This window comes from Bos indicus x Bos taurus, chromosome 12 (assembly GCF_003369695.1).
Source record: "Bos indicus x Bos taurus breed Angus x Brahman F1 hybrid chromosome 12, Bos_hybrid_MaternalHap_v2.0, whole genome shotgun sequence".
NCBI classification, from domain to species: Eukaryota; Metazoa; Chordata; class Mammalia; order Artiodactyla; family Bovidae; genus Bos; species Bos indicus x Bos taurus.
Window position 1 is genome coordinate 65909101 of NC_040087.1, and position 24360 is coordinate 65933460.

General features: G+C 35.4%; 1 protein-coding gene across 4 annotated transcripts in view; it reads left to right on the plus strand.

Moving 5' to 3' along the window:
- Positions 1–24360, plus strand: part of GPC5 (glypican 5) — a 1580781-nt gene that overhangs the window by 533776 nt on the left and 1022645 nt on the right. For all 4 annotated transcript variants that reach the window (XM_027557795.1, XM_027557797.1, XM_027557798.1 and 1 more), the window contains exon 6: positions 14727–14847. In XM_027557795.1, the coding sequence (XP_027413596.1) occupies positions 14727–14847 (121 nt within the window). The remainder of the gene's footprint in view (positions 1–14726; positions 14848–24360) is intronic.

Consider the following 24360-nt stretch of genomic DNA (forward strand, 5'->3'; position numbering starts at 1 on the left):
TCTCCCTGCAGTCCAAGGGACTCTCAAGAGTCTTCTCCAGCACCACAGTTCAAAAGCATCAGTTCTTCAATGTTCAGCTTTCTTTATGGTCCAACTCTCACATCCATACATGACTATTGGAAAAACCAGAGCTTTGACTAGATGGACTTTTGTCGGCTTTTGTTGTATTGCTCATTGTCTCTTGCTTAAAGACTTATACATTCTGCTTGAAAGTTTACAGATAACCTTAAAAAATGCCTGCTAACACATGTAGATACAACTGTCACTAAATAGTAAGACCTAGTATTTGAATTTCACTTTTCCTCTGATAAAGTCTTATGGCTAAGTTTTAGACGGAAATGTAGTTTCCTTCCTATGTCTCCTAATATAATTTTTACCTGTTTCCCTTCATTATTCTGTCATTTTGCCCTTGTTTTACAGTGTCTGTGCCTTTTATTGTAGGTCATCTCAAAGACTTTTTTTTTTTTAATATACAGTGCATAAGTATGAAATGATGAAATAAACCTACTACTTCTTCATTGGCTTTAAAAGATACTTGGTTGGACTAGATGACCTCTGAGGTCCTTTCCAGCTCTAAATTTATGTTACTGTCAACAAAGACATACACAAAATCTATTAACTTATATGCCAGGAGATGAATGCAAAGTACTATATTCTTGACATAGGTATATTTCTTCTTGAAAACAGAGCACTAGATTCAGAAACCTGCTAAGGGCCCTCACCTTTATGGTGATAAAACAGGTGAACCAAATGCTCAAAAAACAACAAAAAAAAAACTCAGTTAAAATATCTTTGCACTTCTGAACAGCAACAAAAAAAATTAGAAACAGAAAAAAAGAAGAGCTTAATTATTTCTTTTGAGGCATTTTATAAATTTGAATAACTAAGCTTAGCTTGATGAGTGTAGCTAATTTAATGAAATTAGTCACATTTGAATATTGTCACAATCTTGCTGCAACATTAGCATTAAGTGTGATTAAAATTTATTTTGTGTGCCTTTATGGGTCCCTAAAGCATCAGCTGTCAACACTTTCATAATAAACTAGCCTTTCAAAGATTTCAGGAAACTTTTACATTCAGAGCAGGAGGTTGGGCCCTTGCCTCAGAGCTGAACACATCATTTTCAAGGTATATTTTCTGTTTGTATGAATTTAGAACATAAGACATTATCAATATCATTGTTTCTTTTGCTAGTAAGAGAAAAGCCATTGAAAATATAGGAAATTCTAGGTACTGTGTCCTGAAAATTTCCAAAAAGCTGATTAAAATATTTCCTTAAGGCCACCTGGATTATAACAGAAAAATAAATGAGAAAACCCAAGGTAGAATTTAAGAGATGTGTTTGTAAAATATAAATATTATAATAAATAAAATTTTCCCTGAAGAAAAATAGAATATGACATCAATGAGAGAGGTCTGAATGTGAAGAGTATTGATCAACTGAATTTCAAGGGAAAATTTGTTTTCATTTAAGCAGCATCCAGTTTATTTACAAAGCTCTGTGCAGTGGTGTAATAGTGTGTAAAAGTTGCTTCAGTCGTGTTCATCTCTTTGCAACCCCGTAGACTATAGCCCGCCAGCCTGCTCTGTCTATAGGATTCTCCAGGCAAGAATACTGCAGTGGGTTGCCATGCTCTTCTCCAGGAGATCTTCCCAACCCAGGGATCAACACGTGTCTTATGTCTCCTGCATTGACAGATGGGTTCTTTACCACTATTGCCATCTGGGAAACCCTGGTGTAAAAGTGTATCCCCCAAATTCATCTTGGCTGGAACCTCAGGAGGTAGCCCTGTTTGGAAATATGTCTTTGCAGATACAAGTAAAGTAAGAATCTAATGGGGTCACCCTAGCATGGACCCTAAATCCAATGTGACAGAAAAGGACAGACAGACACATAGAGAAGAAGGTGATCTAAAAATGTAGGCAGAAATTGGAATAATGCAGCTACAAGCCAAAGAATTACATGGACTGTTGGGAGTCTCCAGAAGCTGGGAAGAGGTAGAAGAGAATTCTCTAGGGGCTTCAAAGGGAGTATAGTCTTTCAACACCTTGATTTCAGAAGGCTAGCCCCCAGATCAACTATGGTAGTTTGCTACTGTGATCCTAGGAAACTACTACACTCTGATATTCAAAGTTTCTTTCTCTCTGATTTTATTATGTTGGTGCTATTATGATTATAATTATAATTATAGTTATAAGTATATATAAATATTATAACTATAATATATAGTTATATATTACTATATATACTATATTATATAACAATTACATATATATACTATATTATATAATATATAATATAGCTATATACATAATACATAGTTATATATTACTATATATATACTATATTATTAGTATATATATATATTATATAGTATATATATATACTATATACTATATTACTATATATATTATAATATAATGTATTATATATAGTATATAATATAGTATATACTATAATATATTAGTATATACTCTATATTATATGATAATTATTATATATATACTATATTATATAATATATAACTATATACATAATATATATTTAGATTATATATTCCTATATATATACTATATACTATAGTATATATACTATAGTATATAGTTATTATATATTATATAATATTATTATAGTTATAATTATATTATAACTATAATTATAATTATATTTATAATTCAGGTGGCCTTAAGGAAATATTTTAATCAGCTTTTTGGAAAATTTCAGTACACAGTACCTAAAATTTCCTATTTTTTCAATGGCTTTTCTCTTACTAGCAAAAGAAACAATGATATTGATAATGTGTTATATTCTCAGTCATATCTGACTCTGTGACCCTATGGACTGTAGCCCACCAGGCTCCTCTGTCTGTGGGATTTTTCAGGCAAGAATACTTGAATGGGTTGCCATTTCTTCCTTCAGGGGATCTTCCCCACCCAGAGATTGAACCCATGTCTCCTGCATTGGCAGGAGGGTTCTTTATCACTAAGCCACAAAATACACTCTGATTTTATTCTGTTATGTAGGAAATTTGTAGTTTGTTTATGCATGGTATGTTTGTAATCTTAAAATTATATTGTATAACTAATTTTACAGTATTTTTAAAATAGCTTATAATTTTATATCTGGTTTAGTTGATGCTGATGTCAATTACATTTCTAAAATTATCTAAAAAAGCTATACAAGATTGTAGGAACTTGTAGGATTTTGGTATGTCCCTAATAAAGTTTACTTAAATGAAATTTATACCCTAAACCATTTTGACTGAGTTTTTGGCTCAAAATAGTATTTAACTCATTTTTCTTAGATAATAGTTATCTGCTAAATAACATTTTACTTCCACATATTTATATCAAACAGTGAAGTGGGACAAAAATCAGTGCGAAGTGGTGATTATCAATCATCACAAATGCATGAAAGACAGCGTATATCTTACTGAGAAGAGTTTAATTTTGAAATGTGTGCCTTGGAAAATGGAAGTTAGTATAGCATTTCATAACTAATATAACAGTATGCACAGCTGATTGTATTAGAACTGATCTTTTAAATTTAAAGTTACTTTGAATCAAATGAGGATAATTATAAAATAAGGCAAATATTTATTACACATTTGCTTTGAATTTTTAATTCAAAAATTTATGACTGTAAAACAGAGCTTTGCTATAGCTATTTATCCTTTCTTAGTAAGATTGGGAACAGGCTTAGGAGAAGGCTAAAGGTAGAACTATTTTTTACATAGGGGAAAGTTCACTTTTAATAATTTTTTTCCATTTTATTTAATTTTTAAACTTTACATAATTGTATTAGTTTTGCCAAATATCAAAATGAATCCGACACAGGTATATATGTGTTCCCCATCCTGAACCCTCCTCCTTCCTCCCTCCCCATACCATCCCTCTGGGTCGCCCCAGTGCACTAGCCCCAAGCATCCAGTATTGTGCATCGAACCTGGACTGGCATCTCGTTTCATACATGATATTTTACATGTTTCAATGCCCTTCTCCCGAATCTTCCCACCCTCTCCCTCTCCCATAGAGTCCATAAGACTGTTCTATACATCAGTGTCTCTTTTGCTGTCTCGTATACAGGGTTATTGTTACCGTCTTTCTAAATTCCATATATATGCGTTATTATACTGTATTGGTGTTTTTCCTTCTGGCTTACTTCACTCTGTATAATAGGCTCCAGTTTCATCCACCTCATTAGAACTGATTCAAATGAATTCTTTTTAATGGCTGAGTAATACTCCATTGTGTATATGTACCACTGCTTTCTTATCCATTCATCTGCTGATGGACATCTAGGTTGCTTCCATGTCCTGGCTATTATAAACAGTGCTGCGATGAACACTGGGGTACACGTGTCTCTTTCCCTTCTGGTTTCCTCAGTGTGTATGCCCAGCAGTGGGATTGCTGGATCATAAGGCAGTTCTATTTCCAGTTTTTTAAGCAATCTCCACACTGTTCTCCATAGTGGCTGTACTAGTTTGCATTCCCACCAACAGTGTAAGAGGGTTCCCTTTTCTCCACACCCTATCCAGCATTTATTATTTGTAGACTTGGATCTCAGCCATTCTGACTGGTGTGAAATGGTACCTCATAGTGGTTTTGATTTGCATTTCTCTGATAATGAGTGATGTTGAGTATCTTTTCATGTGTTTGTTAGCCCTCTGTATGTCTTCTTTGGAGAAATGTCTATTTAGTTCTTTGGCCCATTTTTTGATTGGGTCATTTATTTTTCCGGAGTTGAGCTGTAGGAGTTGCTTGTATATTTTTGAGATTAGTTGTTTGTCGGTTGCTTCATTTGCTATTATTTTCTCCCATTCTGAAGGCTGTCTTTTCACCTTGCTGATAGTTTCCTTTGTTGTGCAGAAGCATTTAAGGTTAATTAGGTCCCATTTGTTTATTTTTGCTTTTATTTCCAATATTCTGGGAGGTGGGTCATAGAGGATCCTGCTGTGATGTATGTCAGAGAGTGTTTTGCCTATGTTCTCCTCTAGGAGTTTTATAGTTCCTGGTCTTAGGTTTAGATCTTTAATCCATTTTGAGTTTATTTTTGTGTATGGTGTTAGAAAGTGTTCTAGTTTCATTCTTTTACAAGTGGTTGACCAGATTTCCCAGCACCACTTGTTAAAGAGATTGTCTTTAATCCATTGTATATTCTTGCCTCCTTTGTCAAAGATAAGGTGTCCATATGTGCGTGGATTTATCTCTGGGCTTTCTATTTTGTTCCATTGATCTATATTTCTGTCTTTGTGCCAGTACCATACTGTCTTGATAACTGTGGCTTTGTGGTAGAGCCTGAAGTCAGGTAGGTTGATTCCTCCAGTTCCATTCTTCTTTCTCAAGATCGCTTTGGCTATTCGAGGTTTTTTGTATTTCCATACAAATTGTGAAATTATTTGTTCTAGCTCTATGAAGAATACTGTTGGTAGCTTGATAGGGATTGCATTGAATCTATAAATTGCTTTGGGTAGTATACTCATTTTCACTATATTGATTCTTCCAATCCATGAACATGGTATATTTCTCCATCTATTAGTGTCCCCTTTGATTTCTTTCACCAGTGTTTTATTTTTTATTAAAAAATTAAAGTTAGCACTTGCTGAAGTGATTACTTCTTAGATGCTACTGATTTGACTTGTACAGTCTCTAGGCTTTGATGTGGAAGTATTATTTTCCGGTTCACATAGATGCTTATCTTACATCATGAAAGAGCTTATCTGTGATTTACCTGGCTAAACAGACAAGCACAAATACATGCATTGCCAATTGAATTGTTAGAGTGAAGACTGATAAATATTCATTTTAAAATGAATTCTTGTTTTCTGTTTCTAAACATGTTCTTATTGTTTTGTCTTGCAACTAATTTTATAGTGCATTTTGATGCAGTCGTTAGTTTCATGTCTGAAGTATAACTAGTGTTGATGTCAGTTATATTTCAAAAAAATACAATAAAGCTGTATAAGATTTTAGGGACTTCTAAAATTTGGTAATGTCTCCACCAAAAGATTGGTGAATGAAATTTATATAAAGTTATATGTAGTGATCTGCTAAAAATTCCTTGGTTGCTATACAAAGCATGACATTACCTTATTAGAATAATGTTAATCAGTGTTTTCCATAAGATATCACAAATGCTGATATTCTCAGTAGGGACTTAGTTATAAATAATCATAAAGGCCATAATGATGTCTCTATCACTCAATTTATTTCAACTTCGTTATTTGAGGTCAGAAACAGATTTCAAATTTAGACATTATTTATAATTATGAAGCCAAATAAATGGTAGAGATTAACTTAAAAATAGTTTGTGGCTCAACAATTGAAGTGAGACAGTGGAATCACAAAAGGTTGAATTATTTGGAATTGATTCTACAGATGTCTCCATTCTCTAAATCCCCTGTAAGCCTCTTACCTATCATGAAAGGTTATTCTCTTAAACCTGGCACGTAAAATCAATCATATGACTCCTATCTGCTCTGAGAGTTCAAAGATTAAGACAAGACCTTCACTGTCAAGGAGAAGGGCTGTATAGAAACTGCATGTGCACACAACGACATTCAGCACCAGCATCCAGTGTCACCCAGGTATTTGAGGAAAAGTTGCAAAAAAAACAGATCACTAGTACTTATTTCACATTTGCTATCAGTACCAAGAAGGGAGGCCCAGAAGTATTCTAAAAAAAAAAACTGATTCTTGAAGAAGAGATTCACTGAAGAATACCTACAGTGTGCTTCCTGGCCCTTTAAACCAGAAATAGCAGTGAATCTACCAGAGTCAAAGATACCTCCTAAAATCAAATCTCCGGAAATGGAATGAATTTTAATCTATAATTACCTCCAAGATATTTGAATGCAGAGTTCCAAAGAATAGCAAGGAGAGATAAGAAAGCCTTCCTCAATGATCAATGCAAAGTAATAGAGGAAAACAATAGAATGGGAAAGACTAGAGATATCTTCAAGAAAATTAGAGACCAAGGGAACATTTCATGCAAAGATGGGATCAATAAAGGACAGAAATGGTATGGACATAACAGAAGCAGAAGATATTAAGAAGAGGTGGCAAGAATACACAGAAGAACTGTACAAAAAAGATCTTCACAATCAAGATAATCATGATGGTGTGATCACTCACCTAGAGCCAGAGATCCTGGAATGTGAAGTCAAGTGGGCCATAGGAAGCATCACTACGAACAAAGCTAGTGGAGGTGATGGAATTCCAGTTGAGCTATTTCAAATCCTGGAAGATGATGCTGTGAAAGTGCTGCACTCAATATGCCAGCAAATTTGGAAAGCTCAGCAGTGGCCACAGGACTGGAAAAGGTCAGTTTTCATTCCAATCCCAAAGAAAGGCAATGCCAAAGATTGCTCAAACTACCACACAATTGCATTCAACTCACACGCTACTAAAGTAATGCTCAAAATTCTCCAAGCCAGGCTTCAGCAATATATGAACCATGAACTTCCAGATCTTCAAGCTGGTTTTAGAAAAAGCAGAGGAACCAGAGACCAAATTGCCAGCATGCGCTGGATCATGGAAAAAGCAAAAGAGTTCCAGAAAAGCATCTATTTCTGCTTTATTGACTATGCCAAAGCCTTTGACTGTGTGGATCACAATAAACTGTGGAAAATTCTTCAAGAGATGGGAATACCAGACCACCTGATCTGCCTCTTGAAAAACCTGTATGCAGGTCAGGAAGCAACAGTTAGAACTGGAGATGAAACAACAGACTGGTTCCAAATAGGAAAAGGAGTACATCTAGGCTGTATATTGTCACCCTGCTTATTTAACTTATATGCAGAGTACACCATGAGAAATGCTGGGCTGGAAGAAGCACAAGATTGCCGGGAGAAATATCAATAACCTCAGATATCCAGATGACACCACCCTTATGTCAGAAAGGGAAGAAGAACTAAAGAGCCTCTTGATGAAAGTGAAAGAGGAGAGTGAAAAAGTTGGCTTAAAGCTCAACACTCAGAAAACTGAGATCATGGTATGCAGTCCAATAACTTCATGGGAAATAGATGGGGAAACAGTGGAAACAGTGTCAGACTTTATTTTGGGGGGCTCCAAAATCACTGCAGATGTTGATTGCAGCCATGAAATTAAAAGACGCTTACTCCTTGCAAGGAAAGTTATGACCAACCTAGACAGCATATTCAAAAGCAGATATTACTTTGCCAACAAATTTCTGTCTAGTCAAGGCTATGGTTTTTCCTGTGGTCATGGATGGATGTGAGAGTTGGACTGTGAAGAAAGCTGAGCGCCGAAGAATTGATGCTTTTGAGCTGTGGTGTTGGAAAAGACTGTTGAGAGTCCCTTGGACTGCAAGGAGATCCAACCAGTCCATCCTAAAGGAGATCAGTCCTGAGTGTTGACTGGAAGGACTGATGTTGAAGCTGAAACTCCAATACTTTGGCCACCTGATGCGAAGAGCTGACTCATGTGAAAGACCCTGATGCTGGGAAAGATTGAAGGCAGAAAGAGGGATGACAGAGGATGAGATGGCTGGATGGCACCACTGACTCAATGGACATGGGTTTGGGTGGACTCCAGGAGTTGATGGACAGGGATGCATGGCGTGCTGAGGTCCATGGGGTCTCAAAGAGTCAGACATGACTAAGCGACTGAACTGAACTGAACTCAAGTGAACCAAGACAGACACAAAAGTAATAAACAAAGCATCTATTAATACTACTGCTACTGTTACTGCCTACCACCACCACCAAAAACACAGTTCCCATTCTTGGTCTTAAACCTCTAATAAAGATGGCAATAATGGTAAAAAGAGAAACCCCCTGATCAGGTGTTTTCCTCATCTCTTGTCAGTGATTGTTTTCTTGTACCTTGTCCCAGTGAAGTTAGAAAACGATTCTATGTTTGACCACTTTAGTTTGCAAAGAATTACAAGGTCAGATTTTATATATTTTCCACCTGAAATGGTGTAAGTACACATGAAAAGTACCATACTTTTTATGTGAATCTGAAACAAATTATATTGCACTCTCAATAAAATGAAATTAATGTCATAGGGCATGTCATGTTTCAAGTAAGAAATGTTAGTAAAGTGAGGAGAAATGACTTCCTAATGATGCACTATGTGGAGATGTATCTGTTGTTGTTCACTGGCTAAGTCAACTATGTGGAGATGTATCTGTTGTTGTTCACTGGCTAAGTCAAGTCCGACTCTTTGTGACCCCGTGGACTGCAGCATGCCCGGCTTCACTGTCCTGGATGTAGGTGCATTAGCACTTCTTTTTAATATTTCATCTGTTGAATAGAAAGAGAACTGGAATCTTGTTCATCAACATTTTAAAACATTTTTATAGAATGTAAATGTATCTGTACTTGCCTTTTTTCCATGTTAGTGAGAAAACCAGTCCTTCTTGTGAAGTGAGTATTCTTATTAAACTGCTGTCATACATTCCCAGACCTGCTCAGAAGAAATAGGCACAAATGGTGGGTCTGTTACTTCCTTCACAAAATACTTGCCTCATTTTTGTGTGTATTTTGTTCTCTCCTTCTCACTAAAATGTGAGTAATTTTTCAAGTCAAGAAGCCTCTGTAGGGAGCCTTGAAATGTTTTATCCATTACTTGTAAAATTAGGAGGAAAAAAGAGTGATTAATGATTTGTTAAAAACTCAAGAAGTCTTTGTTGGAAGAACTTTGATTTGATTTAGTAACTGTATTTTTTGCATGCAAATTAAAGTTTGCAGGGAGTTTTTATGTTGAACTAGCAGCCTAAATTAGTCATTTAGTGATGACAAAACCATTTAGCCCATGTGAAGAAATGCCTATGTTGATCTTTTCTTTATACCTTGTTCAATGCAAATTTGTCTGTTGTATACACATTAGGAAAAAGAGCACAAGAAGTTTTCAGCGTAAATGTTTTGTTTAGGTTGAAAATACATGCATAAAGTGTAGCCAGCGTAACCAAATAATAGTTGTGTCCAACTCTTTGCAACCTCATGGACTGTAGCCTGACATGATCCTCTGTCCGTGGTCCATGGGATTTCCCAGGCAGGACTACTGGAGTGGGTTGTGGTGCCCTCCTCCACAGGATATACCTGGCACAGGGATTTGAACCCATCTCCTGTGTCTCTTGCATTGGTAGGTGGGTTCTTTACCACCAGTGCCATCTGAGAAGCCCTGTGCATTTCATGTCTTTTTTTTCTCTTTTTAATGTACAAAATGAGCTCTCTTGTTTAATTAGGATCCAAATCAAGAAACACATTGCTAGAACCCCAGTAACCCCTGCAACCTGTTGTGCACTATCTCTTAGAGTAGCACTTATGGTGATTTGGAATATCATCGATTAATTTTTAAACTTTTAATGAATAGAATCATACAGTATATTCCATATATTGCTTCTTTCATTTTATATTTAGCTTATAAAATTTGGAGTATAGTTATAACTCATTCTCACTGCTATATATCAATAGTATGCTATTATATAAATATTCAACCATTTATTTGCTCATGCAATGTTTATGAATATTTGGGTACTGTCTAATTGGGGGCTATTCTGCATAGTACTTCTCTGAACATTCTTATGCCTTTCTGGTTAAGTATATACCCAGATACATGTCAGATAGTGGTTTATATCAGTTTAAGTTCCCATCCTCAAAGAGAGAGGGTTCTAATTGCCCTCCATCCATGCCAATGCTTAGTGTCATCTCTTTTCATGTAAATCATTCTGGTGTGTACATATCACTATTGCATTGTTGTTCTTCTTAGCCTTAATAAATATAAAAGAATGCCTAACTTTATTCATGCATGCTTAACTTGAAGTATATTAAATGTCCTTCTTTTCAGTACTTTTGTCTTGTTTAAATAATATATGATAATAGTGATCCCGAACTATTCAATAATATACTAGCTTGAAAAAAGACTCTTGATTAATTGTAATTCTGATAAGTTTAATCTAGGTTATTAACTATGAAAATTTAAAATAAAAATAATAAAGTCTTTACACTAATGTGAAACCTCATATTTAATGTTAAAAGAAAGTTTCATGGTTTATAAATAAAGCAAGATGTGAATCAAAGAAGTGTTTATTTAAAATTAAGAGAGAAGTCTCAATTTCCATTATGACAATATGTCTGTATTTCAAGAGAAACATAGAACTATCTTAAGGCAACCTTGTAGTATATTAGTTCGTTCTCACCCTGACAGCAACTGTTACTTCAACTCTTTACAGTAACAGGCTGCTGTTCTTTGAAGAGACTTTTGAATAAAATAATATTTTCTCTTTTAATTATAAGTTAAGCCTTTGAAAGGCTGTAGTTAACAGTAAAAAATCAAAATTAAAAAAAAAATACTTTGCACCAAGCTGATTGTATCTCTAATTTGCATTAGTTGGCTTCAGGAATTTACATTCATAATTATTGAGTGATTGTATTTAAAGATCACATCCTTGGGTTCATATCCTTGCTGTATACTTAACCAACAATGCTGTTTTGGGAAAGTTGCTTAACCTATTCCTATCTTAGATTCCCCAATCTATAGCATGGGGATAACTATAGTACAAATATTATATGGTGTATTGGTCTAGGTCCTCCAAGAAGCAGATACCAAAGGAGGACTAAACACAAGAGGGATTTTATTAGGGAAATGCCTATGAGAGAAATTGGAGAGGAATCTGAGTAAGGCTGAAAGAGCTGTTGGCCATGAAGCAAGTGTGACCTAGAGTGAAAGAGAGACAAAAGGAAGGTTGAGTGGAAGCTTTCTGGCATGATGTGCAGGCTAAGAAATGGTCAGCAAGGGCTCAGGGAATCCTGAGCCAACACAGGCCATCAAGGGAATCCCGTGTCTTCCAGCAATGGGTTTGTATTAGTACCTCTGCTGCACTCAGTCATTGGTTGGAGAAGAGAAAAAATAGATTTCAGAGCAAAGTAGCATTGACTAGTAGCCTAGTCAGTGATACTTCCTATACTTTGAGGTTTATGAGGCATGATCTCATGGCTACAATAAATGCTTCTCATGGAGATAAACTGACAGACTCCAAAGGAAGTCATTAAGACAATGCCTAGAATCATAGATGTGCATTTATTTAGTTATTTATTCATATTATTCAACATGATTATTAATAAATGAAACACTAATGAAAGACCCACATGCACCATCAGTTTGAAATATTTGAAAGGAATATATAACAGTGCTACCAAGACATTAAGGTGGCCGAGACAGTAAAGCATCTGCCCACAATGCAGGAGACCTGGTTTCGATCCCTGGGTCGGGAAGATCCCCTTGAGAAGGAAATGGCAACCCACTCCAGTACTCTTGCCTGGAAAATTCCATGGACTGAGGAGACTGATAGGCTACAGTCCATGGGGGTCGCAAAGAATCAGACACGACTGAGCGACTTCACTTTCACTTTATGGTTTACTTGATTCTTTCTAACTGAAGAGCATTAGCATTAGTAGATGTTAATAACATATGCATAATTGTTTTCCCTCTACTATTTGTTATTGGATATTGCCAAGTTCCTAATTTATACTGGATTACCTAACTATAAACCTATTTCTGCATAAAGAAATGGATTCGTTTGTTTTAAAAATAAAAAGATTTATTAATATTTTTATTCTTGTCATATCCAATTGATGTTATCCTTATCAAAGAATTCCATCATTTATTATCATAGGAAGGACCAGATTTGTAATTATTTTTGAAAATTGATCATTGAGTTTGCATTATCTTGCAAATAACTGAGTATTCTTTGAAACTCCTTTTATTTGGCCATATTCTCAACAGTGGAACCTGCTTTTATCTGTTCAAAGACTTTCCATTGCTGTAGAAAATTCAGAGGGTGCACATGGATAATTGTGACACTCTATTCAAATATAGAGAAAGCACATTACATTACAAATATGTGAAAATGCTTTCTGAAGTCTCTGAGGCCACTTTATATGATACTTTAATGTAAGCAGACATATTACTCAGAGGAGAGTCTTAAGCACAAAGGGGATGGACTCTTCAGGGCATGTCTCCCGCCTCATACTGTCTCCCATTTGTTCTCTCCCTTTGTAAATGAAAGCCTAGATATTCTTCTCTTTCCATTTCCCCTGCTGGAAGGTCATTTTTTGCCCTGGAGTTCACGTGAACTACATCATCTGAGACCAATCTTTTTCCCTAATACTCCAAGGACTAACTCAAGACATAATTTCTCCTTTAGTTTTTCCCTGAGTGTCTTGGTCCAAATGTCCTTCTCCATACGTTCAATGTTTTTTACTTGTGTTATCCTTACCTCTCACCAGGCATGTGCTTTTCCTTCTAACTAATCCTATGACATACTGAACATCTCTTTCATTCTTAGTGCTGTGCTTTAGCTATTTACTTGTCTTTATGCTATACCACACTGTCAGGAAAATGAGGATAAGTCATATTATTGGAATTTGAATTAAAACTTTTAAAAATAATAAAATGTAATGAATGAATGCATGAATGAACAAGTTAATTAATACATTGTATTCCCAGGTATATAAAGAACAGTGTGAGAAGACAAATTGAGTCTTGTACCTTCTTATAATCCCAGGCACCTAGCAAAGGACTGGAATATAGGAAGGGATACTTAGTACATCTTTGTGACTGATGAATCTAAATATTTGCATGAATAATAAGTTGACATTATATTTCAACTATAACACACAAATATACACATATATATGCTGAAGCTGAAGCACCAATATTTTGGCCACTTGATGCAAAGAGCCAATCCACAGGAAAGTACCCTAATGCTGGGAAAGATTGAGGGCAGAAGAAGGGAGCGACAGAGGATGAGATGGTTGGATGGCATCACTGACTCAATGGACATGAGTTTGAGCAAACTCCGGGAGACAGTGACGGACAGGGAAGCCTGGAGTGCTGCAGTCCATGGAGTTGCAAAGAGTCAGACATTACTTAGCAACTGAGCAACAACAATGTATATGTGTGTGTGTATGTGTGTGTGTGTGCATGCATGTGTGTGTGTGTGCACGCTAGGTCGCTTTAGTCATGTTGATTCTGTGCGACCCTACGGACTGTACCCTTCTAGGCTCCTCTGTCCATGGGATTCTCCAGGCAAGAATACTGGAGTGGGTTGCCATGCCCTCCTCCAGGGGATCTTCCTGACCCTCCAGGGGATCAAATCCATGTCTCTTATGTCTCCTGCATTGGCATGAGGGTTTTTTACCACTAACACCACCTGGGAAGCCCATGTGTATGTATGTAGGTATATACATGTGTATATATGTGTGTGTGTGTGTGTGTGTATATATATATATATATATATATATCTCCAGTCTCTCTCTCTCTCACACACACACACATATATATTTTCTTTTGTAGTCCAATATGTAAAATAATTTGAGATTCATCTAAATGCTGTATAAAATGAAATAAAGTGCTCAGATAATATGGATTCAGAATATGTATAATTCAGCAAGAAATTGTAAAATATTAGGATGTCTATTAACTTTTTCCAGCATATTGGTAAGTAGCATTAAAAACCCAATTTTTGGTTGGGTCTTTTGAGAGGATAACAATAAAATAGTCTCTATTTGCATGCTAAGTTTTTTACCGGGAAAATAAATATTGCAGCTGTGCCAGGTTTAATTCCAAGAAAAAATACATTATTATATATTCTTAAAGGAGTAAAAGTCTGAACTCAAATCTGTTCAAAAATTTTGGCAGAGAATACTGTGACCAGATTATTAAGTCACGTGTCTTTCACTTTTCACTTTGTTAGCTATACTCAGCGTGTTGTTGGAAATGGAATCAAAGCCCAATCTGGAAATCCTGAAGTTAAAGTCAAAGGAACCAATCCTGTGATAAATCAGATTATTGATAAACTGAGGCATGTTATTCAGGTAAGTGCTGATGTTCTATGTATTTTTATACTGAATGATACAGAATGAGTGATGGATGTGATCAATTTGTAAATCCTATCTGAAAATCCTATCTGAAGTTCAATATTGGAAGAAATTATTTGTATCTAGAGTTTTGTAAATACTTGTCTGCGTGATTTTCATATGTAGTGTGCAGCAGTATTTTAACAGATTTAGTTATGTATCTATAGAAAGAGAACTTAGCTTTAGGATTTCAATAAATAATGAGACTCTCAGGATAAGCTTCATCCCTAACAAATATGGTAGAAAAAAGATGGGAAATCCTGTTATAGGTGATAAGAAATGGAGCTGCTGTGCAAAAATGAGTACACAGATTAAAGAAGACATATTCACAAAGGAATAAATAGATTCTCAAAATATAGGGTTTATTAAAAGTTCTTCACGAGAGGGTTTACTGATATGTGGCCCATTTGGCATAACATTTGCCCCTTCTTGCTTCATAACTTTCAAAACCATGTCGTTTTCAAAGTGGCAGCAGGAAATAATCCCACTTTTTTTTTTTAGCACTCAAGTTAAATTGAGTCCCATTCTTTCATCTTTATATTAGTATGCAGATCTCCAATTATTCATGCTTAAGTTTCCTTCTAGAGTTATAAAAGATATCAAATAAAATGCCACCTTTGAGATCTGTCTTTTTAAAGTCTACTAGGATGATATGATTGAAGTTTAGATTTTTACAGAAGATAGCAGAAAGTAATATTTTGTACAGGTTTTGCTACAATAGCCACCTTTAATGTCTTAGAACATGTTCCCTCCTGAAAAGATCAGGAGAAATTTTGTTTTTGCCGGACTTCTGACTGCTGGTAATATGTGAGTGTCCTGGCAGGGGGAGTTGTAATATCCGGTGCAGTTAACAGGATCCACGACAGGATCAGGTTTGAAAAGGTTTGGAAAGTCATCTTCTGGAAGTGAGAATTTATTAATTTGGGACAAAGTATGGAACAAGGGAGGGAGTAGAAATAGGAACATATTTCAGAATTTAATCTGTAGATTTAGGTGATCACTTATTTATGCTTGGTAGTTCATTTTTTAAAAATCATTATAGATATTAAATGCATTTATTGACAGTACTATAAAAATGCCTTCTCTCATCATAGGGATAAACAATCATTCCTCTTGTCCTTTTTTGCATATCTAAGTATATGTTTAGCAAAATATTTCTTAATAGCCCTCAAACACCTTTCTTCTTGGTCTGTCATTGAACACACCTCATTTTCCACACTGTAATCTTTGCACTTAGAGTCATTCAACAAGTAGGTAGGGATTTTCCTGTGAAAAAAAACCACTTTGTAAATGTCTTAATCATTAATTTATGCCAAGTATTTAATGAATATTTACTGAGTTCCCACCGTAGACCTGGTTCTACACAAGGCATTGAGGTTACATGAGTGAACAAAGCAGACACAACCCTGCCCTTGTCAGGTTTATATTCTGAGAAAAAAAGAAAATGCGATGCCGATAACTAAAAATAGAGACAAATCAAGAAAATAGAGCAGGATGAGGTCGGAAAGGCACTTGAGAGAGTGCTAGTGGAGGCCTCTCTGGGGGAGGGGAGGATACTGCTGGGTTGAAACTGAGTGGCAAGGAGTCACTGGAAAGGAAGAAATCATAGGAAAATCTGGGAGAACTGTGTTTGAGACAGAGGAACTAATGCATTCAGGCACTTGTGGCAGGAGTAGGTTAATTGTATTCGGAGGACAAACAGAGAACCATGTCACTGAAGCAAAACAAGTACAGGGGAAAAAAGAACATGAATTAAATTAAGGGGAATCTGATAGGCTCTGGTAGGGCGTTTCAGATTTCTCCTAAGTAGGAAAGGAAACCATTTAAAGGCTTTGGGCAGAAGATGGTACAATTTAATTTATGTTTTATAAAGATAATTTTGCCTTTACAATGGAAAATTTGACCCTGAGGAGCATGAATAGAAAAAGAAAGGGACATAGGCAGTAAATCATGGTGATTGGGACTAGAATAAAAAGAGTGAATAATATGAGAAGTGGATGGATTTGGATGAATTTACGGTGAGTGGAGTTATCAGGAATTGTTGATGGAGTGGAAATTGGAGCAACGGAAAGAGAGTATAAGGATGATAAATAGGTTTGGTGAGGTGATAGTATCATTACGTGAAAGAAAGGAATTCTTGAGGTGGACGAGGTCTGGGGTTTGGTTTTTGGGTTTGGTTGGCCGTGAATGGTTCTCTTAAATTTGAGATGCCTGTTAGACTTCCCAGAGGTGTACCCAGGGTTCTTTGATGGTCCCAGGACTGGAAGTCCACATTTGGGAACATCACTATACAGATACTATTTAAGTCATGAGACTGTATGTGGTTGCTATTTTCCTGTTAGAATTTATACTGAAACCATTAGAGGAGAATATAAAACAGCAGAATGCTATGAAAAATGTATACTGTGAAAATCTTCAAATGGAAAAATCATTTATTTAAATGTATGTGGTGCCTTGTAGATACTTAGAGAGTTGATCTTAGAGAGACAAAGTATCTAGAAATATTAACTTTTTGTGGCTCAGCTGGTAAAGAATCTGCCTGCAATCTTGCCCATAGTAGTAGATATAATGGTCATCTGAGTTAAATTCACCTATTCCAGAGACTCCTAATATTCCAAAGACTCCTAATAATAGGAATATCTGCTAGATATAAATCTTTATACAACTTTTTTCTCTTGCCATTAATTTCTGTGTATTGTAACCAAGAGTCCTTTCATTAATAATTTTAGGTACTTTGATAAATCTTGCTAAATTTTTCTCCTTGAAAATTATAGGAATTTATATGTGAAGCAAAGTGTATGTGTCAGCTTCCCCTACATATTGAGGGTATATGTGAGATCCTGGCAGTGACTGCACATCGGTGTTAGGAAATAGTATGGTGCTCTAGGGACCAAAGTAGCAGCATTTTAGGAATGTTACCCTTAGTTCATCACTTGGGAGTACTCTAAGAAAGGCCAAAATGAATATTTTTATTAGAAAACAGTTTATAAAAATTTCCAAGTTTTCCTAGAGAAAGGTCATAGCAAAAACAGCCTTAATATTATTTAATTGATTAGAATAAGCCCTATGTTTAATCCCTGCCAAAAAAAAAATTGAAAGAAAATTCAATATAAATGAAACTCTGGGTTATAGCTTGGTCCTCAGGGACTATCTCAAAGTCCACTCAGTGCCTCTGCAGATTCTTCTGAATTGAAAACAAGACCTTGGAGACAAGAAGGTAGCCAATCCCGGTTTTCCTTCATCTGTGATTCTGGCGTCTTTCACTAGACAAGCCACCATACAAACCCTCAGAGGTAATATCTACTGTTTCCTACATTCCACAGTCACTGTGTAAAGTGGGCATTCACTTTTGAAAACTACCTGTAATAAATATAATTTAGCCATTAACCTTCCAGTGAGGAATTGTCTAAAGGTAGGAATTTTAAAAGATTAACAAACTTTCTTCAGATGCTTGCAGCAGCTTAAACTGCCTTTTGATAATAGTTTGGAAGGGCTTCTTTCCCAGGTGGCCCTAGTGGTAAAGAATCCTCCTCCAAATGCCTGAGACATAGAGATGCAGTTTTGATGCCTGGGTTGGGAAGATCCCCTGGAGAAGGGAATGGCAACTGACTCCAGTATTCTTGCCTGGGAAAATCCCATGGACAGAGGAGCCTGGCGGGCTACAGTCCATGGGGTCGCAAAGAGTCAGGCACGACCGAGCACATGAACACAATAGATTGGAAATAGCACTTGATTCCTCTTAGAACATCTGAGAGAATAAATATATGAAAGTTTTAATTCAGATTTTTTCTTCTAGTAAACTTATTCTGAAACTTCTTGTTCATATTGACTATGTTTAGGCAATGTTGTCAGCAAAAAAGTCATAGTTATGCAGCAATTTATCTAGAAGCATTAAATAACATCTATTATTTTTCAAAGAAAATGATGTCAGTGGTTAAAATCCTAACTGCTAAGCACTGTTAGCTGTGAACGATAATGACCCATTGCTTAGAAGCTACTTTACCTGCTTTCAATATGAAACATAAAAAGTAATATCATAGTAATTTTCTATAAATCTTTTATTGCAAAACCAATGTTACAGTATTGCTAAAAGTAGTAGATTTAAGTAATATTTTATTTCTTTGAACAATTCCAATGCATATAAGTTACTATTGGTTTCTATTAAATATTCATTTTTATAGAGAGACTATAACTTCTTTAGAAAAATGTCTTCCTGTACAAAATAAATTTGATTTTTAAATGTGAGAAAAGCAATGATCATAACCATTTGTTTAAAGTTACAAAATATGTAGATATTTTATAATATATATTTCAGTAATCACAACCTGCTGGGTTCAAGCAGAGATGAGAGACTTTTATGTGGGAAAAAACAATGCTAAATTGCCTTTTTGCTTTTATTTCAAATGTTTTCCTAAGATACCAGTATGATAAATAGTAACTTTATAGCTATGATAGGCTATGATGAAGTTCTAATTGAGATCTCAATGGATAAGGTTAGCGTTTATAAATACAAAATATAATGACACAGGATTTTAAAAATATATTAGTATCTCAAAATTTCTGAATCCTGAAACTGTCTAAACTTTTTTCATTAAATCACCTACTATAAAATGCTTTTAGGAAACCTTTTCCTGTTAATAACTTATCACTGCTACAAAGAGCCAGTTGGTCAATTCCTAATTAGAAATTATTTGACCACAAAGTGTCAGCTGACTGTGAACTTCTTCCACTTGTACCAACTTCCTTCCTTGTTCAGAAAATCACTACAGCACCCTGACTCCTTCCTCCTGATCTCTGCTACACACCAATGTCATGTCCCCAGGCTGACTGTATTAATATTCCAGAAGGATAGTCACTTCTTGATTTTGTATTAGCAATGCAGTAGTGACCAAAGCCCATTTAACTTTTGGTTCAGCAGAAAATATTTGAAATGCACTGAATAATTTTGAACAGTTATCTAATTTAGCAATTTGTTTGGTCTGAGTAAAGTCAATGGAAGGTTGCTTTCTGAAGTGTTTAGTATAATGCACTCACTTCACTATTGGCCATTTCATTAAAAAAATCAATTGTCAGCATAAAACCCACCATTTCAATTAGTGTAAAATCAACTAGAAATGCAAGTTTAAAATCTCTTTTTGAAAGTAATGCAATTTGGATTGGCCATTTGTAATTTATATATTATCATTTAAAGAGTATGTAGCTGTTTTGTGTTGGGTAAAATTTTGACTCTGTATTTACTCTGTATTTACATCATCATTATCTAGTAAGATTTAAGCCATTTATTGCCAGGTTTTGTTTATCAAACATATTGAAAAAATTTTGGACAAACTTTTATACTTTTATTTAGGTGATTAGAACAAACAACAGCCACTTAAGGATTAAAATATTTAATCTTTCTGTTTAAAATGCAATGTGAAGTATGGCTTGTTTCACAAAATGAGATTCCAAATGATAGCCATCTCTCACTGAAATCAGATTTCTATAGCTTTATATTATAAATAGTTCTCATTTATAAGTAAGAAAAGTAATGTTTGACAATTAGTAGATGTAACTACCCATTTGGTAACTTTAAAAAACTAAAAATAAATTTTCTTTTAGTTCAATAAAATTCACTTGCCACAGTATAGCTAGGCGCTAAAGGCCATGCCTTTTGAGTTATCACAAGGCAAATGACCAAATCCCAGCTCTTGTAGGCACTGGGTGTGTGCTGAGAGCCTCTTTATCGGTATCTTTGTCTCAAAATAATTTTGATTTATATCAAAAAGACAAATAGCGAATGTAGGATGTGAAGAAAGTGGAGCCCTCAAACATTGTTGGTGGAATGTAAACTTTTGCAACTACTTTGAAAAATAGATAGTTCTCCCAAAGATTAAACATAGACTTATTATATGCTCAGAAATCCCACTGCTATGTACACATCCAAGGGAGAAGAAAGCCTGTTTTTACACAAAATTTTGTACACAGATGTTGATAGCATTATTTGTAATATTCAAAAAGTAGAAATAACTCCTTTTTCCCCCTTGCAGTCTGGAGGGGTATTTTCTGGGGAAAAACTCTAATAGGATGATTCTTGGCTTATAACTGCTGCCAGAATACAGAGCAGAGTGAATCACAAGACATGAAACAGAGGACCTAAGTGAAAAGTCACAAACTGACCAGCTTATTTGCAGAATGCCAGCATGTAAGTGGAGAAGGCAATGGCACCCCACTCCAGTACTCTTGCCTGGAAAATCCCATGGACGGAGGAGCCTGGTGGGCTGCAGTCCATGAGGTTGCTAAGAGTCGGGCACGACTGAGCGACTTCACTTTCACTTTTCACTTTCATGCATTGGAGAAGGAAATGGCAACCCACTCCAGTATTCTTGCCTGGAGAATCCCAGGGACAGAGGAGCCTAGTGGGCTGCCGTCTATGGGGTTGCACAGAGTCAGACACGACTGAAGCAACTTAGCAGCAGCAGCATGCAAGTACAAACCACTCATGTAGAAAATTAGATAACTCTTATTTGAAGAAACTGATAAATTCTAGGGCAAATAATTCCATATACCAATTGGGTTTACACCCATTTCTGGTGAAATCCTCTATTATACCTTATACATATACAATAATTTCCAGGTAGTTTCTAATGCCCAATATCAGTAGACAATTAAGGATCACTGGTGCACTGAAGAAAAGTATGAAAAAACATGCTAAAGCATAATACTAACAAAAAAGAAATGAGAAAATACAGACAAAATAGGAAGAAGCAAATACACAAAAGCTACATGTGTGTATGTGTGCTCAGTCGTGTCTGACTCTTTGTAACCCTGTGGACTGTAGCCCACCAGTCTTCTCTGTCTATGGGATTTTACAGGCAAGAATACTGGAGTGGGTTGCCATTTCTTTCTCCAAGGGATCTTCCCAACCCTGGGATCAAACCCATGTTTTCTGCATCTCCTGGAGATGTTGGAGGGCAGATTCTTTACCACTAGTGCCACTTGGGAAGTCCAAAAAGCTATATGAATACCCTCCAAAAAAATTCATAAATAAATTGTATCCTTAAAACAATAATACGTTGCTTCTAAAAAATTAATAAAAGAATAAGAAGAAGCTTCCGGAAATTAAGAATATGTAAAAATTTACAATTCAATATATGGGTTTTAAAGATAAAGTCGAAGAAATATTCTGTAAAATAATGACACAAAAAAGAGAGAAGGAAATGGAGAAGTAAAATGATGATATGTTAAAATTTTATTCTAGGAGATCCCTATAATAAGAATTTCTTAGAAAAGAACCAAACTAATACAAAGAAGGAATTTATCATTTAAATAATAAATCATTTTTTTCCAGAAATGAAAAGTTATGATTCCAGATTGAATCCACCAAGCAACCATTACAATAAATGAACACATATACACATACAAAAATAATTATGAAATTTTTGAATATTGAAAAGAAGATACTAAAATCTTCCAGTGGAAGAAAACAACTGAACAAAATACACACAAATACATGCAAAGAAAGGTGATTAGATCTGTAATTTCTTATTGGTAGGAATACTAGAAGCAAATGGAAAGGCAATACCTTCAAATTATGGGACAAATGATTTCTGACCTGAAATTCTATACGTAGTTGAAATAGCAATCAAGTATAAGGGTATATTAAAAAGTTTTACTGATAAGTAAAAATACACAAATTTATATATTGTATACCTTCTGTATAAAGCTTTGGCAAACAGTAATTAAGAAATGAGAAGATACAGGGTCCAGGAAACATGACATTGAATACATCAGATTAGGGAAAAGGATGACTATGGGAGGGAATTTTGCAAGCCAGAAAGAAAAAAAAAGAATCACTAACTTGAAGCAATGTGTTGGAATTTATGGCGGGGGGGGGGGGGGGGCGGGGGGAGTATTTGGCAGATTTGCTAGAGCATTTGAGAAAAAAATTAGATAGATACAAGGCAAAGTCTGCAAATTGATAGATCCTATGGCAATTATAGGGTCTTCCAGGTGGTGCCTGCCAATGCAGGAGACATAAGTGACTCAGGTTCGATCCCTGGGTTGGGAAGATCCCTTGAAGTAAGAAATGGCCACCCACTCAAGTATTGTTGCCTGGAGAATCCCTTGGACAGAGGAGCCAAGTTGCCTGTGGTCCGTGGGGTCTCAAAGGGTCGGACATGACTGAAGCAACTGAGCATGCAAGCAAATAGCAATTGTAGATTATAGGAAAGCCAAAACCTTTTCATGAAAAGATATATAATCATAGTACACTATTTTCCTAAACTGAATAAGATATTTGTAGATACAACTATTACTGTAATCACAACTTTGCTAAAATTAATAAATTATTGGATGGGGAAAAGGAAAGTGGAATATATTGGTATAACAGAAAATCAATAATTATTGCTAAGATGATAGTAAGAAACAGAAAAGTTACCTATTGAATAAAGACATGTAAGGTTAATGCTAGAACAATCAGTTGGGTTGATTATTACTACCCACAGGAGCAGAAAACATGGTCTATAAAGTGCTTTGGCTGTAGGAATATTTTTTTTTAAATTTTAATAGACATTTGGTACTACTCATTTTTAAATAAATATATTTATTATCCTGACCAGACAAACTCTGCATCATGTTTTATGTGGAACTGCATCATTTGGTCTTTTATATCTCAAACCTGCTCCTCCTCTTTTTACACTATTCTTATATCTACTCTCCCTATACTCCTCATTATTTCAATTCTTTCAATATCCCAGGTTCTTTCTTACTTCTTAGTCTTCCATTCTCTCTCTCTCTTTCATTTTTAAGAAAAACACTTTTACTTGGGAAAAACTGCATCTCTTTTTTCTGTACCTCATAGTCACTCATGATGTCTCAGTTTCCCCAGTGAAGAGCATATGTATTCCTATGTTCTTTTTGGCACTCTGTAACTGACTTACAAGAGCACTTTAGAGAAGAGAAATTAAAAAAAAAAAAAAATCAACAACCAGGGTATTGATCATATCCACAGTGACCTCTTTTTCTCTGTACCCATTTTCTGTACCCAAAATATCTTTGTTAGTCCACTAATTATTTCTGATCTTAAAATTTGTCTTCCTATTCACTGATTTTAGTGTTTTGAAACATATCTACCAAACTTGACTAATTTTTAAGTTTGAAATTCGCCAGTATATTTGCTCCGATTAAGTATTGCTGAGAAACTTCTCCTCTAGCTTTTTTCTGGATATTAATTCAGTTTCATAGTTTTACCACTCATTGAATTTTGGTTACCTGGGGTTATAGTCGTTCATAAAGCTTCCCAATCAAACACCCCAGCTTTGCTCTTCTTGTTATTCACAGTTTTCTGGGTCATGTGCTGTCCTCTCCTGGCAAATGTCACAACGTGACTCCCAATACCCCTAAAATCTGGCATGCAAAATGAACCCACCAAATGATCATGGCATCTGGTCCCATCACTTCATGGGAAATAGATGGGGAAACAGAGGAAACAGT